Source organism: Capricornis sumatraensis, chromosome 11, assembly GCF_032405125.1.
Source record: "Capricornis sumatraensis isolate serow.1 chromosome 11, serow.2, whole genome shotgun sequence".
NCBI classification, from domain to species: Eukaryota; Metazoa; Chordata; class Mammalia; order Artiodactyla; family Bovidae; genus Capricornis; species Capricornis sumatraensis.
Genome location: NC_091079.1, coordinates 46,894,905 through 46,913,257, shown reverse-complemented (window position 1 = coordinate 46,913,257; position 18,353 = coordinate 46,894,905). Strand labels below are relative to the sequence as shown.

At 39.0% G+C, this 18,353-nt stretch overlaps 1 protein-coding gene across 1 annotated transcript in view; it reads right to left on the bottom strand.

Annotated features, from left to right (window-relative positions):
- Nucleotides 1–18,353, bottom strand: part of NKAIN3 (sodium/potassium transporting ATPase interacting 3) — a 280,276-nt gene that overhangs the window by 217,037 nt on the left and 44,886 nt on the right. The window contains exon 3 of the mRNA XM_068983424.1: nucleotides 15,847–15,927. Within this exon, the coding sequence (XP_068839525.1) occupies nucleotides 15,847–15,927 (81 nt within the window). The remainder of the gene's footprint in view (nucleotides 1–15,846; nucleotides 15,928–18,353) is intronic.

Genomic DNA, 18,353 nt, shown 5'->3' with positions numbered 1-18,353 from the left:
CGTGCTCAAGTCGTGTCTGACTCTTTGCAACCCCATGCACTGTAGCCTAATAGGCTCCTCTGTCCATAGGATTTCCCAAGCAAAAATACTGGAGTGGATTGCCATTTCCTCCTCCAGGGTATCTTCCCAACCCAGGATTGAACCCACATCTCCTTCACTAGCAGGTGGATTCTTTACCATTGTGCTACCTGGGAAGCCCTAAGAATTGACACTAACAGGCAAAATGCATTGGCTTCTTATGTCAGATTTGAGTTGAAAGTCATCATAGAAGGTGAAAATCAGATATATTCCAAATGACCCCTGGCATCCCTTACATTGATTGACCACAAAGACTTGCTAATACAATTTGTCTATAACACATCCCTGTGAGAAATGGATATTTCCTGACATATCAGTAAACAAAGGAGGTCACAGTCATCAGCAATTGCAGCCACTTCCTAGGATGAGCGCTGAAGAAACTCAGGGGTGAAAACCCAGGAAACCGGCCTCAGAACCTGAGGTGCATATCAAAGGAATGACTTCAGTGAGCCCAGACTCTCGCATCTTCTTGCACAGAAATGCGCTAAATTCCTTAACTTGGGATATCTGGTTTTCTTTCATTAAAAATCATCTTTTGGCATCCAGACTGCCTGCCCTTTGTTACAAAACTTCTATATAACCTGACTTCTCCTCTCACCTCTTCGATGTAGTTCCCTCAGGGTTACTAGAGATGCTGCCTCCTGGACTTAAGTCCTAAAATTCCCCCAGAATAAAACATAACTCTCAAATTTTAGGCTGTGAAAAAATTTTAAGTCTACACCTGCAATTCTTCCTTTCAGGGCTAGCCTTAGGTTAGTTCACTTGCTTTCTCAAGGATGTTGTTCACTTTTTGTTTTTGTTTTCACATCTTAAGCATTTTGTAAGTAGCTTTTGGCAGTAAAGAAACTCTTTGTAGGAGATCCCTTTGTCTTGTCACTAACCTTAAACCAAGCACCCCCACACTCTCCTCATTTCAGGTCCTAGCCCACCTTTCATATCTTTTGATTACACAATACCTTGCCTATTCTGTTGGTTCTTTCCGTTGATCAAAGGAGTAGAAATGAGGACTAAGTAATTAATAGATGACCAGAGCTCTTCCCTAACTTCCCCTTCAGCAGTCTCAAAAACAAACTGTGAATAAGATAGCATCTAAAGAAAGCTCAGGAGCAGTCCACAGGCCTACACACAGACTGGACGCAGTGCAGATGGTGACATTCTGATCCCCCATCTCAGTGGTTACCTGGACTTACTTCCTTTCTTCCCTTGAGAACTTTCATGGCCAAACACTGAGTCCACTGTCCCCCCACCTCCACCCCCCACCCAGATTACTGGCATTCTGATTAAAAGCAGCTTTTCTTTCTACCAACTTTTGCCAGTATTGATTTTTTTTTTTTTTTTTCAAGTGGCAAGCAGCCAGACCTGGTTCGGTAACACTTTTACCAATTTGTCAATAGTTAGAAAGACCCTTAAAAACACTGGCATGTATTTTCAATATGTTTTTCCTGTATGTATCAGCTGTTCCAGGCTTGAATGTTTCCGTTCCCTCGAAAATATAAGTGACTCAGAGCAGGAATTGCCAAGTTGAATTCAGCTAATGTAGATAAATATTCGCATCTCTCTGATGGCAGCACAACAGCTGTCCACTGCATCATCTTCTCATGAGATCACTGGTTACAGCTTCCTGCCAACTCCGTATAGGGTTTCTCCAAGTTGGAGCCTGAGGTCTAACAAGCAACATTAGAACCAAATCAGAATGCTTATTAGGGGCTTCCCAGGTGGCTCAAGTGGTAAAGAATCCACCTGCCAATGCAGGAGACACGGGTTCAATCTCTGGATGGGGAAGATCCCCTAGAATAGGAAATGGCCATACATTTTCTTGCCTAGGATATCCCATGGACAGAGGAGCCTGGTGGGCTACAGTCCACAGGGTTGCAAAGAGTCAGACACAACTGAGCATGCACACACTCTGTAGCAGCACACACATACAGAACACACATTTATTAATTCAACAGCTCTACTGTAGAAAAAAGTGTAGCATATCTATTTTATTGCTTGCCTTCTTTTCTAATGAAGGGAAAAGTGATGCAAAATAAATAAGTGTGAAAAATACTGAATAAAATAAAATAAATAAGTGGAAAACATCTAAAAAGACAAGCCACCACAATTAATTCTCCACTGGAAGTGGGGCAATCACAATAATTATGCCTGTTTTCAGAGACAGATGGATGGAACAGTAGCTCTCACTGGCTCAGTTCTTAGCTACATCCTCCTTGCCTTGCTCACAGCTGGACTGACCGCTCAGGCAGCTTCTGGATTCCAATAGGTCATTTCAATGCATCAAACTCCACACCTGACTCACACCCCTGACAACGTTCATGGATATGGGTCTGACATTCTATGTTTGACTCTCCCTCTAACCACAAATATAGTGTGTGTTCACAGGCTTAACTTCTCAGAGATGTTTTACCCTGGTCTTCAGAATGGGATGAAGGGGGCACTGGGCAGGACCACACTTGGTGACATGGCCGGAGCTGTTGTCTATTGCAAAAGTTCCTTGGCAGGATGAGGCTAATCACTGAGTTACAGGCTTCCCTGGTGACTCAGAAGGAAACGAATCTGCCTGCAATGCAGGAGACCCAGGTTCGATCCCTGCATTGGGAAGATCCTCTGGAGAAGGGAAAGGCAACACATTCCAGTATTCTTGCCTGGAGAATCCCATCAACAGAGGAGCCCAAGGGGGTGGGCTACAGTCCACGGGGTCACAAAGAGTCAGACACAATTGGAGCTACTTAACACACACAGTCTGATGTCAGCTCTTTGGACAGAGTTTTGTTTCTCATAAATCTCCCATGTCTCAGGCTTTCAGGCTGCTTCAGTAGAAACACTCCTCAGTGGTGGAGAAGGAAGGTATGAATACAGTAACATGTTTGCCCCAGTTTTTCTTTGTTTTCTTTCATTTTGTGATTCTTTTATACACCATGTCAATAATGGATGTGATCTTAGTCTCGGAGATGGCAGCCTGGGATTAAAAACCATATTTGCCAGACATCAGTTTTCTGACCAGGAATAAATTATTTATCTTCTCTACACCTTGCATTTTCTTATCAATTAAGGAGAAAGACCACTTTGCAAGTGGTCTTTGCAAGACTGATGGCAGGGTGAAATGAGCACCCTCTGGGAACATACCTGGTAACCCAGAAGACCCTCAAACCCTTGCTTCCTTTGTTTATTTTCCCCTGGTTTCTGACCTTTGTACTGTCTTTCTCATTCTGATTGAACCCTAGCACCTAGTGTTAGGGTCCTTCGAAAGTTCTTTTCTCAGTGGGATAGTAATTAAAAAGTATGGTATATAATAAAAAATATATACTTGATATTCGTCAGTTCCTGGAACAGAGATTCTAAAATCTTTGGGATTTCCTGAGATAAGAGTGTCTTTTGTTGTTCACAAGGAGACCCTTTTGATCTTACCTGAGTTTATGTTAAAGAGGTGATTCTTTGGAGATGAAAGTCCTAGATAGCTTCGGGGAGAGAGCTGGTTGGTGAAGGAAGCAACCACACAATTAGAAGATTGGAACTTTCAACCCCACTCCCTCTGGGGAGGAGCCCGTGTGCATGCTAAATCACTTCCGTTGTGTAAGACTCTTTGAGACCCCATGGACTGCAGCACACCAGGCTTCCCTGTCCATCACCATCTCTCAAACTCACATCCATTGAGTCGGTGATGTCATCCAACCATCTCATCCTCTGTTGCCCCCTTCTCCTCCTACCCTCCATCTTTCCCAGCATCAGGGTCTTTCCAATGAGTTGACTCTTCAAATTATGTGGCCCAAGTACTGGAGCTTCAGCTTCAGCAACAGTTCTTCCAATGAATATTCAGAGTTTATTTCCTTTAGGACTGACTGGTATGATCTTGCTGTCTAAGGGATTCTCAAGAGTCTTCTCCAGCACCACAGTTCAAAAGCACCAATTTTTCGGCACTAAGCTTTCATTATGGCCCAACTCTCACATCCATACATGACTATCGGAAAAACCATAGCTTTGACGAGACGGACCTTTGTTGGCAAAGTGATGTCTCTGCTTTTTAATACGGAGTTGATTTGTCATAGCTCTTCTTCCAAGAAGCAAGCATCTTTAAATTCATGCCTGCAGTCACCATCCACAAAGTCTGTCACTGTTTCCATTTTTTCCCCATCTAAATTGGACTTACAAGCATGCTCTGGGAGCAGAACTCCTTTGTATGCAGGGAACATACTGCACTATCCCCTCTGCCACTGCCACCACTCTAATCCAAGCCACCCTTATTTCTTACCTAGATTACCAGAATCATCTGTCTATGGGTCCTCTTGCTTCTATTCTTGTTTCCTACATGACAGCCACACCAAGGTTGATCCTGTCATTCTCCTTCACTCAAACTTCTATTGGGTTCCCATTACATTGAGGATAGATCCAAATCCTTACCATGGCCCATGAAGTTCCTACAGATCTCACCCCTACTTAGCTCTCTACACTCACAGTATGTTGGGGACACAGCACAGCATCCCTGCTGTTTCTGGTACACACTGAGCATCCTTCTATCTTGGGAATCTGGCATTTTCCTGTATGCAAGCATGGCTTGCTCCTGTCTGCCACTTGGGCCTCTAAACTCCATCTTCCCATGAAGTCACCCTCTTTCCCTTATTCTGCCTTTTTTTTCTCTTGCTAGCATTTAACACAGGATATGACATCATGGATTTATTTGGTTACATATTATGTCTCTTTCACTACAATAAAAGCTTCATAAGAGCAGGTCCTTTTCATCCCCCAGTTGTATTCTCAGCACCTACAATAATACCTGGCACAGAGAAGATGCTCAATGAATTTGTTGCATTAAAATGTCTGACTCCAATGCTGAGAAAAGAAAATACTTAAGACAATTGGAACTTCTTTTAAAGAAAATTCCTTTAAAAGATTATCTCTTGAAAAACATGTAGAAAATGAACATTTCCCAGTAAGCATTACATCTCTGGCCCATTGATACCAGCACTATTTCCTGCCTTACATGACTGGCAAAGTGTTTTGATGACTGCTGTCATGTTTTGTAAAAACCCTTTAGCTACTTGAAGGAAAACACAAAATAAATGCAGAGTAATAATAAACCACCTCTCTGTTTGGTACACATAGTAATGTACATGAGGCTTTTGATGATTAAATGAAAAATAAACTAGGGGGTTTCTAAAGGTAAAGGAATAGATCAAGTCAAAATCATCACAGTCTGATCCAAGCGGCAGGGGCCCTTAGTGAGTAAACCCATCTTGATTTAAACCTTGGAAATTCATGTCCTGATGTCTTTCAGCAAGGTGATAGCCTTCTATATTCAAGGCATTCTGCTAGCTGCTACCATTATCATACTCCAATCTAATCTTTAGTCAAACAGATAAAACCTTGATTTTATTGTCTGCAACAGAGCTCTCTCTTAATAAGTCAATATTTTCTCCCTTCTGAAAGTATAAATAAATAAACAAATAAATAAATATATGGACAGAGGAGTCTAGAAGACTACAAAGACTGCAAACTATGGGTTGCAAAGAGTTGGACATGACTGCAGCAACTGAGCACACACACACATACACACAGCACACTAAAATACTATAGACAAAGAATGAACAAGGAAACTGTGTGATTTAAACAGTCACCCAAAGCCAAGATGGTGTAAGTAATTAAAAGCTTACATGTGTTTGCCAGGAGTGTTTTTCTATTGCCTTATGTGTCAAGACAGTAGGTCTGCCGAGCCAAGGAAGAGCTGTGTTAGTCTTTAATGTAATATTTTAGAAGTTGTCCATTCATGTGAACTTTAATTTTATTGATTTTTTTAAATTAAGAAAAAAAGCTCTCTGGGTAAAGCCAGAGTTGCGGCTTAATATTAATATTTGTTGTTGTTCAGTCGCTCATTTGTGTCCAACTCACTGCAACCCCATGGACTACAGCATACCAGGCTTCCCTGTCCTTTACCATCTCCCAGGGTTTGCTCAAACTCATGTCTATTGAGTGGATGATATCATCCACCATCTCATCCTCTGTCGCCCCCTCCTCCTCCTGCCCTCAAACTTTGCCAGCATCAGGGTCTTTCCAATGAGTCGAAATGATAAATTTCTAGAACTGTATATTTTTCTTTTAATATCTGATATGGGAGATAAAAATTAGTTTATCAAAAGGTCATCTTGTTTTCTCCTCTTGGGAAAAACATGGGGGAAATGATTAAAGAAAACACAAAAGCTTCCATTAATTTGTAAAGAAGTTTATAAATCTCATCAGAGGGGCAAATAGAGAAAAAGTTTAAGGCAGAGGAAAGAAGATATTTGTCTTAGTTTTCAGATTGATTTCATTACTAACAATGACACACATAAAGACTCAACTTGTCTCTTGTCTGGTAAACTAAACTCATTTAAAATATATAGTTACTATTGGCATCTATGATTTCAAAAGAAGAGTTATGATTACAGCTCTGATTTGCGACATTTAAGCCTGCTAGGAATTATTGGAGAAGTTGATAACATAAATACTGGGAATAAATTTAAAGGTATAACAAAAGAACATTTTTTGGGTAGAGTTCCAAAAATGATCAATCCTAGGCTATACTTTGTCATATTTCAATTATGAGACGCTATACTTGATGCATATTCTTCTTATAGAAGTCACCCCCAGGATACTTTATGGTATCAAATTCCACCAAGTGCTAAGCCTTCCTTCATTTTACTTTTTTTACAAATTCAAATATGAAGAAATCATCATTACTGACTCAATTCCAAAAGGGAAAAGAAGTGGAAAGAAATTACACTAATAAAAATGGGATTTCCCTTTAATCAGCTTCTTATGAAGAAAAGCAAAGTAAACTTCCGATGCAGGATGAAAATGATCACACCCCCAAGGTGGCACAGGACTAAAGAAATATATGGCCGATGACTTCCTCCTCTGAGAAACAAAGCCCATCACCATGCTCTCTCAGGGACAAGTGCATTAGAGCACTGAGTGATGCAAAGATGCTTAATGGTCCCAGGGCAGGTGCATCGCCCTTTCTGACAGCACTCATTTGCATATGCACGTTTAATCCCAGCAGGAGGTGTGCGTTCAGAAGTCCCCCAGGACAGAAATACAGACGCTCTCAGGTAAAAGCAGTTCTTCATAAACTTTATAACCTCATTCCAAAACTCCAGTTGTCAGTGAACAGCTTTCCAGATTGACATCTTAAATCAAGAAAATGTCACACGTGTACAGTAACTGGCCTAATCTTTTCTGTAAATTGCTGCCTGTGGTTTTCAAAAACATAGTAAATTGCTGGCAATTGACAATGTGTCTCCCTGCATGGCTAACTTCACTTCTGCACAGTTAACAAATCAGTCTTAAATTATTCATCAGATCACCCAATGTCTAGGCTCTTCTGACTGCCATTGATTTCAGGGACCAGTAGCCTGCATGCCTTTTATGCTAAAGTGAAATGCATACCATGTTCTGGGCATATAAAATTAATTGCATGTAGGAAATAACAACTATCCTCTGTCTCAGGATCTCACTTAAGGGTGAGGGCAGCTTACTGCACAATCAGAGCTGCTGCTGTTCTCTGCTGCCTCAAAGCAGGACAGAACCTTGTCGCACACTAATACTTAAAATAGCTTTAATGCCCCTGATAATTCAAATACCTGGAGGAAGTGTTTTCTCTATTAATTCCACAATTAAGGACAAGTGCAAAATGACAAACTATATGTACAAGCTAAAACACGGATGGTCCATGCAGAAATGATGCCATCAAACCACTGCATTTTTGTTCTAGGAAAAGGGTCAAATCTACTCTCCAGACATGTTGACCAAATTGAATTTTGGTTGCTAAAATGAGTGTGGGGATAGAGTGCTTGTTCTGAAAGGACTCTTTAACTCAATGCCATTTTTCTTTTGGCAGCACACAGAGGATTTTGCTGGAAGCATGTTTGTCCTTCTTTGAAATACTTTTTGAATCACTGACTGGCTCTAAGTTAAACAGTGCAGTTGTGCAAGGCAATAGCCTCATATTTGAGGATCATATTTGTCTGTTTAGGGCTTCCCTGATGGCTCAGCGGGTAAAGAATCTACCGACAATGCAGGAGACACAGGAGACTCTTGTTCGATCCCTGGGTCAGGAAGATTCCCTGGAGTAGGAAATGGCAACCCACTCCAGTATTCTTGTCTGGAGAATCCCATGGACTGAGGAGCCTGGTGGGCTACAGTCTAAAGGGCCAAAAAGAATCCAATATGGCTAAGAAGCTAAACACGCAGTACATATGCTACAGTCTGTAAACCATTCATTGATTTTGTCTGTTGATGCTCAGGAAAATTAACTCCAGGCCATCTCAAAAGGATATCCAGCATTCTGGTATTTTCTCCCAGCTGTGCCTAAACAGACCATTTTCAGGCCACTGGTAGTCAGGTATAACCTGAAAGCTCCCTTGTGGTCCTTACATGACCACTTCTAAAGGTAGTGACCTTGGCTCTGATTCATGTAACTCTATAGAGTTCTCTCTCCTATATATGCTGGCCAAAGGAGAGCCTGGGAAAAGAGTACAAGATGGAGGTGGGTGGAGTGACAAAAACTCATAGGAAGTTGAAAACAAATAGCAGCTCAAAGCACTTTTCTCTCCAATGGTAGGTCAGTAACAGCATTTGTGTCTATGAAGGTCAGCATGATATTTGTTCCTTCCAGAGGGTGTACAGTCCTCATGCCATCTTCCTTAGGAAAGCTTACCTGATCCTGGCGATACTGTGTTCCTTGTTCTATGGTATCAGAGTCCTTTTCAATTCATTATCCTAATACTGGTTACATTTTCTTGCTATTATGCATTTAATTTCCTATGGTAAGAACATTTTATGAGGCAGAAGTAGGATGGAGCCCTAGTGCCTGGCACAGTGCTTTGGACCAAATAAATGCTTAGTAAAAGTGTCTGTACAATTATACATGATTTGTTGGGTATTTATTTTTACCTGCATATTTCAAGTCCTCCCAAAGTGGCTTAAACACATTTTCTAATCTGAAAGAAGTCTGTGTGGGAAATTCAGGGCTAAAATCTCCATGGAGTTAGGGTCCCAGGCTCCTTTTTTCTTTGTACTCAATTATTCTCATGCATGGCTGACATCCCTAAGGTTACCTCATGGTCTAAGATGGCTGGCACCTCTGTGGTAGCAGAATAGGGGCCCTCAAAGAAGTTTATGTTCTAATTCTCAGAGCCTCTGAGTGTGGTACCTGATATAATTGACGTGGGGCTTCCCTGGTGACTCAGAGAGTAAAGAATCTGCTTGTAATGCAGGAGACCCGAGTTTGATCCCTGGGTTGGGAAGATCCTCTGGAGGAGGAAATGGCAACCCACTCCAGTACTCTTGCCTGGAGAATCCCATGGATAGAGGAGCCTTGTGGACTACAGTCCAAAGGATCGCATAGAGTCGGACGCAACTGAAGCGACTTAGCATGCACGCAGGGAAGAATTAGCCAGTGTGGAGACCGTGACATCAGCAGGGGCCATTACCAGTGACTGGAATAGACTAAGGCTGGCATGAGGTCAGGATATCTGCAAACTTCACCATCAGCTCAAGGCCGGCTCTAGAAGCTCACTATGTCCTCTCTTTTCTCCCTGAGGAGTGGAGTCAAGGGAAGGGAAGAGGGAGAGGTGACCAAGGCCTTAGGCATGTCAGCTTTACTGAGCGGAAAACAGGTCTGAAGCAGACAGGAGACTAATTTTCCATGACCATACTTGTAATACAGAATCTGTTACCCAACGTAATAAGCAATGGGAATAGGGTAAGAGACAGAACAGTTGGGAGATGGTTTATTCAAAGAAGCACAGCCATTTCATGACTATAATCCACTGAGCTGAGATAATAGCCCAGTTATTCAATTATATTTGCACAGGCTTTGTTCAGTAACTCTTACTCTGCAGCAATAAACAGAGCCTCTCTTGATCAAATAATATATCCATCTGTTCTTTTGACAAAAATATTTGAACTTCTACAGAAGGGTACAAGGTTATCACACAAACTTGTGATTAAAAACCCCAAACACCGCCCAGGCTGCAGCAATTACTTAGTTATTGCGGTTTCTATACGTCATTGGATTATAACATAGCGGCAAATTGGATTTTTTGAGCAAAGGGTTTCAAAATGTTTGTATTTGATGAAATCTATGAAAATATAATACTGAGTTTAGATGTGCTTATAATTTTCTTTACTGTGGAAAAGAAGCTACGGGGGAAACAATTATCTTAACACACAAAGAATGCCGAAGATGTTATTTTCAGAAGTTATGTTTATTTAGACCCAGACCAAGGGAAAAAGTATAGTTTAAGTCCATTGGAATAAGAAATGCATAACTATATTTGTACTGCCTTGCTACTTTTTAAAAAAATATAAAATAATTGCATCACTTAGGGAAAGGACTGTATAGGAAACAAAAAATAAACATTTGCAAGTTTTGGGGCTTCATTTTGATTTAATGCCCAGAAGCAGATTGTGATGGTTCTTTCTTTATACATTTATAATAACTGGATAGATGTTCACTGTCACTTCAATTGTCCCTTATAAACAAAAATATTCTTTCAGGACATCATGATAAGTATATACCAGTATATTAGTTCAGAACCTGAAATAGTTTGTTATTCTAGTAAATTGAAAGTTTATGCATTTTTCAAAGATTCTTATCAGTATAGATATGCTATTCATCTCATGAAACAGTAAAATATCATTCTTATAGTTTCAAATGTAGGTATAATTTTGCCATGTTTCTTGGACGCTATTCCTATATCATTTGCTGATATAATATTATTCTCAAATAAAGATATTTTGTATCCTGGCTTCAGTCTTCCATAAACATCACATTTCAAGATTCTTTTTGAAAAATGTTCAAGGAGGAAGAAATTCAAAGGAAAGGATAAATGCAAGTTTAATACTCATTACTAGATTCAGTAAGTTGCATTTATTTAAAGAAAGATATATACTATGTCTTTAGGGGCTTCCCAGCTGTCTCAGTGGTAAAGAGGCTATCTGCCAATACAGGAGCTGAAAGTTTGATCCCTGGGTTGGGAAGATCCCCTGGAGGAGGACATGGCAACCCATTCCAGTATTCTTGCCTGGGAAATTCCATGGACAGAGAATTCCGTCAGGGTACAGTCCGTGGGGTGGCAAAGAGTCAGACATGACTGAGTGACTGAGCATGCACGCACATGTACTACGTATCACTGATTTTGTTTGAAACTGCCCACAGAAAAACAACTCTTTAGAGACATAAAAATATTTAGAATGCTTATTAATGGAGGGGCTGTATGCAGCTGAAGGGGAGAGACAGTTCTGTTTCCTACGCAATAACTTGTACATGGAACTCTGAACTGTCTAAAAGTTTCCTACTTGAATGTGCCTGACCAAACCAAAGTTAGTGGAAGAATTCATCCTTGAAGGAAAGTGAATCTTGATGAAGAGAGAGATTTTTCTCAGTAAGTATAGAGGAACAATTCAGGCTGGGTAATAAGAATGAACCTTGAAAAAGAAGGATGATGTCATTGACCCTGCCAGACTGCTCTGGTGAAATATTTGACTGAAGAATCTCACGAGAGAAGAGAACCCTTGTGAGTGAATGGTGACGATTTAAGTCAAAAGAGGACAAGAAAGTGCTATTATTGCCATTTGGAGAAATGGCTTAAATTTCTTTAAGAATCAAAATATCCACAAATCAGGTACTATGGAAAACATGCAGCCATTAAGACAGGACACAGAGAAACGAATGTAGGTAGTTTTTCTTTTATGTGAAGGCCACGTGAACACAAGTACAGAGGCGGTATCAGGGAGGGTTCATCTGTTTCCCTTTCAGGCTTCTTCCTAAGTTTTAGGAGACTCTTGATCAAAGCTCATAGTTAATAAAAGTCTTCAGAGAATTTCTTCATATTCATTTTTTACATCTAGACTATGCTCATGCACAGTAGCACAGTCAGAATTCTAGGAAAATGTAACACACTGAAAATTCTCTAGGATCGGTAATGAGTAAGTTACATACATTTTTCAGGAAATGACAGAAGAAATACTAACCGAAAGTTTCTACAATTTGGAATAATTGAAAAGATGCCTTAAGGCATCAGTTTAATTTTGGAGGGATTAAAAACAAATACAACAAATATAACTTATCTTTCAGTATCTTCAAATGTAACAAATGAGTTGGGTTTTCATATTTGCATTCTGAATGGATGCCTAGGAAGAAAAAAATGATTTCAAGTCTTGCGACTTCCAAAGAAGCAGCAATAACTTATTAATTGTACCCTTGGTGATCTTAAAGTACAGCATGAAAAACTGCCTTGGAGACTCCAAAGACGCATAAAGTTCCTCCCAGGGGGAGCAGGAGAGACAGCAGCAGAATCTAGCTACAGAAGTATTTCAAAAATGCTATTTACAAGTTGAAGGAAAGGGTTTAATTAATCGTATTACAGCTGCGAAGTTAATATGCAGATCTGAGGTCCTAGCACAAGGGACTGTTACATACTTTTTAAACAAGTCACTCAATCCTACATATTCCCCTTTAACAGCTCTTGCATAGTAATAAATATATGTCCCACAGGTTTGCAGAATGAGGATCGAGATGTCTGTTAATTTCTCACTAATAAGAAAGATGATGATGTTGATGGCAATTATAAAGAACAATTTTTACTGAAACCTCACAATATTCCAAGATCCTTTCTAAGTTCTTTGTATGAATTACAAACAATTTCAACAACGTGGCATGCTGTAGCCCATGGGGTCGCAAAGAGTCAGACACAACCTAGCGATTAAACAACAACAACAATAAAATTAATTCTGTGGTTTCCCCTCATTTTGCAGAAAAGGAAACTGAGATTTCAGTAGATTATAAAAGTACAGGCACTTTTGGTCACCTACCCACAGTCATCCCCAATCTCACCATACAGGCACACATTTCCTAAAACAGCACATTCATTTCCTTCAAGTTATAGAATCCAGGGAGAATGTCCAGGGAGACCCTCAGGACCACAGGGACAAAAGCATGATGCCAAGCAAAAGGAAATCTAAACGTTGTGATCAACAGTCCCCATAAGAGGCCAGAGTTATGATCACTCATGGTTAGCGAGTACACTATTAGTTTACAAGAATGGTTCAGTAGTGCCTGTCATTGGAATAACACCCAAATCCATAAAGGTGTTGTGGAAATTAAGCTGAATCTGATGTTTGGAGAAAGATTCACCACTTCACAATGGACATTTTAGGCAAAAATCAAAGTAGAGTGAGGCTTTTATTAATCTGTCCAAGTATATAATTCCAAGAAATGACTTCACGAACTAGAAGGAGAGGGAAGACTCTGGAGAGTTAGTATATAAAGACGCACATGTGAACAAGGATTATTTTATGAAATGGGGTACAACCTGGGAAAATGGCAGAGGTGCCGGGGTTTATCAAGGGTCCTTAATGCTGCTCTATTTTTCAGAATAGATTCCCAACAGACTGGAATTGAGACTCACCTGTGGCTAGCCAGGGAGCAATTACCAAGCTTGGAAACAGGAAGCAGAAAGAGATCAACAGAAAACCTTTAGGCCTTTCAGAATCGTCTATCTTTTTAATGATCTAGAACACTTGGTGGGCTGTTTAATGGCATTTGCCTGGGTCATAAAATGAGTAACTGGGACCTTATATCCACATTTTTAACTCTGAACCCAAAAAAATAAGGGGCAAAAAAATCCTTGATGTTTTTCAAGGATTCACATTGAAATTCATGTGAAATTCACATTCACATCATTCACATCCATGTTAGAAAGCTGGTTACAAGAAACAGTTCACAAAGGTCATCTTGGGCAGTAGAGCGAAATCAACTTTTGTGGGAAAAAGATACTATTATTTTAATTTAAAATTTTTTTTAAAAATCACATCATATTTGACGCCTACCTGAGTTTCTATTTGGTAACAATGCTAAACACTAAACAAACACTGATTACTATCATTATTGGTGATGCTGGTCCTGTTTTTATACTTCACAGAGACTTTTGGGATTCAGCGATTTGCCTAAGGGCCCATGGTTTATAACTGATACAGACAAGATTTGAATGAAAGACTTATGATTTGAAATTTAGTCTTTTTCAACATATTATGATGCCAGTTCCATAGAACAAATTTCCTATGGTCTAGTTTATTCCAAACCAGTTAACAGAGAAGAAAATAAAAGATGGTTTCCGTCCAGTGAAATAAAAACATGATTTAAACTGACCATTCAAGTCAAGAAACAGAAAATGTTATGGGTAGAAAAATGCTATGCTTAACTTATTATTCACAATTATCTTATTCACAATATTTGCATTTTTAAATTACTGTATAATCTGCATGTTACAGATGATAACTGAGCACTGATTTAAGTCCTTTTTTCTGTCTTAGAAATTAGTGGTGAAATGCAATTAATGGCACAAATACTAAAGGTAGACGTTGGTGCATTTCTATGTAACTCAGTTTTAGGAATGTAATTTCTGGTTCCTGAACACATTTGCCAATGTAAGAAAATGATGACAAGTTCTAATTATAAAATTATTATAGTGTAGAACAATCAACTCTGAAGGTTCTAGAGAAAACCCTTCAGGGATCTTTGCTGTTAGCTACATCAAAAATTCTTTATTACCCTATGGACTTCAATGGAGCCTAACGATTCTAAAAGTCTCTGTGCTGGTCAAGGCAAATGTTTCTAAGATCTAAACCACAAATGCTACTTAAAGAAAATCTGACATTATGACAGAACAATAGAATAAGTTGGCACAGAGATAGTTGAAAACAAGAAACCTAGAAAAATAGGTTTAAATTTTCTTATTCTTTTTGTAATTATACTGTTAAGTTTCTTCTCTATGATTTCAAATGACAACTGCACTGGTTTATGAGAAAAATATGTAAGAAACATAACGAGAAGTTTAACCTAAGGTGCTGTTCCATTTGGGTGGTAATCAAAAGATGGTTCTGCAACAGTCATAATGAAAATTGTGTGCTTTGCTGACATGAGTTCTAGACAGACAGAAATAACATTTGTATCATGTTGCATAAAGACAAGTCTGATCAGGATTCACAGAGTTAACACACTGATGTACATAGTTGTTAGTAAACATATGCTCCCTCTAAATATAATGAGGATTTCCTTCTCTGTCAAACTTTTTTCTCAGAATTGATATTCAAGCAAAGATGGCAACTTGCTATTCATATCTGCTATATTTTGGTCAATCCCTTTCCCCACTTTAAACACAAGAATGTTTAAAGCCATTTTATCACTTAACATTTGGGGCTTGTGGTCACTGGGATGAGAGGCTTTTTAAAATTGGACATGAGTCTGTACTGGAAGCTGAGTCCCACTGCAGCTTAGCAAACTAAATTATAAAGCTATTGTTTTGGAGTTTCATTGTTATTAACATGCTTCCAAGGTCATCCTTTCCTAAATGATATCCAAACTCTTTTTTGAATAGTATTCCATTTGTAACATTGTTTTGATTATTATATACACTTAGTATTCCATTTGCAATGCTGCTTAGGTTACTGTATATTGCATATTTATTAGTATGCCATTTGTAAAGTTGCTCTGATTACTATACATACTTAGTATTCCATTTGTAATGCTGCTTAAGTTACTGTGTATGTGCATATATATTAGTATTCCATTTTTAATGTTATTTAGATTGTTATATATACTTAGTATTTCATTTGTAATATATGTACACTGTAAAGATGTATATATATTAGTATTCCATTTGTAATGTTACTTAGATTATTTATTAAGTGTACTCTTTTTAAAAGTGTACTTTAAAACCATCATGAACTTACCTTAGAGAGCCCACCTACTTCCAAATAGAAGCAGATAATAAACACATTCCAGGTGACCCAGAGGGCAGTCCATACTGTATACTGGAAAGGAAGGGTGGGGACGGGGAGAGAAAAAGAAGAAAAATGTGGAGATGAAAGGAATGTATATTCAATAAGTCGATAATAAAAATGTCAATAAATCTGTCTTCTGGGATGAAACAGGGCATGCTCAGAAGAGTGCTCCTTATGGGGTCCCCTAAGATTTCTAGAAATTAAAAATCCAATAGTTTCCACTGCTTTCAGTAGATGTCAGTAAAACTAGATTTATTTTGAAAGTGCTTTGCTGGCTTGCAGATGCAAGTGAAATCCAAGTGCTGATTTGATTTCTGTTTTCTGAGTACTAACTTTTCCAAGGATACAATTATGCAAATTTTCTGTGGGCTATCTAGTCAGCTAGTCAGTCGTGTTCAACTTTTTATGACCCCACGGACTGTAGCCCACCAGGATCTGTTCATGGGGTTCTCCAGGGAAGAATACTGGAGCGGGTTGCCATTTCCTCCTCCAGGGGATCTTCCCAATCCAGGGATCTAACCTGGGTCTCCCTCATTGCAGGCAGATTCTTTACCACCTTAGTGATCAAGGAAGCCCATCTAATCAGCTAGCTAGCTTTTAGCTACAATATTAAATCATCACGGTCTTAGGAATATTAGTCAAAACCCTTCACTTCCATATCACTGAATGAGAATCATGTGGAAAAATGGATATGTGGAGTAAAATTAACCAACTTTCAACTGTTGGACTATTTTATTGAATGGAATGTATGCCCCTAATATAACGATAGGCTATAACATGAGCATGTAAAATATTTTTTAAAAGCATAGATTTTAATAACTAGGATTGCTGCTGCTGCTGCTAAGTCGTTTCAGTCTCAGTGTGCGACTCCTTAGATGGCAGCCCACCAGGCTCCCCTGTCCCTGGGATTCTCCAGGCAAGAACACTGGAGTGGATTACCATTTCCTTCTCCAATGCATGAAAGTGAAAAGTGAAAGTGAAGTCGCTCAGTCATGTCCGACTCTTAGTGACCCCATGGACTGCAGCCTACCAGGCTCCTCCGTCCATGGGATTTTCCAGGCAAGAGCGCTGGAGTGGGGTGCCATTGCCGTCTCCAAATAACTAGGATTAAGGATGAGCAAATAAGCAACATATTTCCATAATAGGAAAATACCTTCCAATTACATCCCCAAACTCTCTAAACATGCCAGCCTTATTGATTAATTGGTTTTATGAATGTATTATTTATTAGGAAATGCCTTTCTCAAGAGTATTAGTCAGACTGAATTAAGGTAACCTCAGATCAAGACTCATCAAAGGAGATGGTCTTAGGGTTCAATTCATCCAGTCACTTTCTTTTTCTTTTTTTAATTTTTAATTGGAGGATAATTGCTTTACAATGTTGTGTTGATTTCTGCTGTACAACAACGTGACTCAGCTGTAAGTATACATATATCCCCTCCCTCCTTAGCCTCTCTCTCACTCACCACCCATCCTGCCCTTCTAGGTCATCATAGAGCACTGAGCTGAGCTCCCTGCGTCATACAGCAGCTTCACATTAGCTGTTCACACATGGTAGTGCAGGCATGTCAATGCTCCTCTCTCAATTCGTCCCACCCTCTTCTTCCCCGCTGTGTTCACAAGTCTGTTCTCTTCATGTGCATCTTTATTCCTGCCCTGTGTATAGGTTCATCTGTACCATTCTTCTAGATTTCGTATACACGCATTGATATATGACATTTGTTTTTCTCTTTCTGCCTCCAGTCACTTTCTCAAGCAGACAAAGACACTAAGGTCTGGAAAACTGACATATAGGACAGCTTGAATGAGGAAGGAATTTGCCACAGCAGCACAATGAATACACCAAGTACAATGGGTTGCTCACTCATTTTATTTTACCACAAAAATCTATGAATTCATAAATAGACATACTAATTCAAGTATTGCTCTTTACTGTTAAATCATGATAAATGGTGAAATAACTTATTGTTAATATTAAACTAAGTATTAAAATGATTTATTAATATTAGTTTCTTCTATGCTCTGCCAAATAATAGGCTCATGAATTTTAAACACTATAAAACAGCCATATCCTTACTAGAAACCTTATCAGAAGCTTTTAAATTTTTTTCTAAAATTCAATTTACATTTTTTATCTTTATCATTTATGATTTTTAAAGAGTAATACATTTGTAATAATGAGTTAAGTCTCCAAAATCACTAGAACTATAGAGGAGTTGGAAAATATGCCAAAAAGTTAACATCAGTTAAAATGTACATTGAGGTCTTTGGTATTTGCAGATACTGTTGATCTGCTGATATTTTCTGTTAAAGAGTCTTCCAGTGTGAGTGGGTAGTAGATGTTTTCTTAAAAATGCACCAAATGCATTGAAATGCACTTTTCTGACCCACAAAATATTCTTGTGAAAAGTTAAAATAGCTAACCTACATCCTCAATGTATGCTTTTTTGCAAACT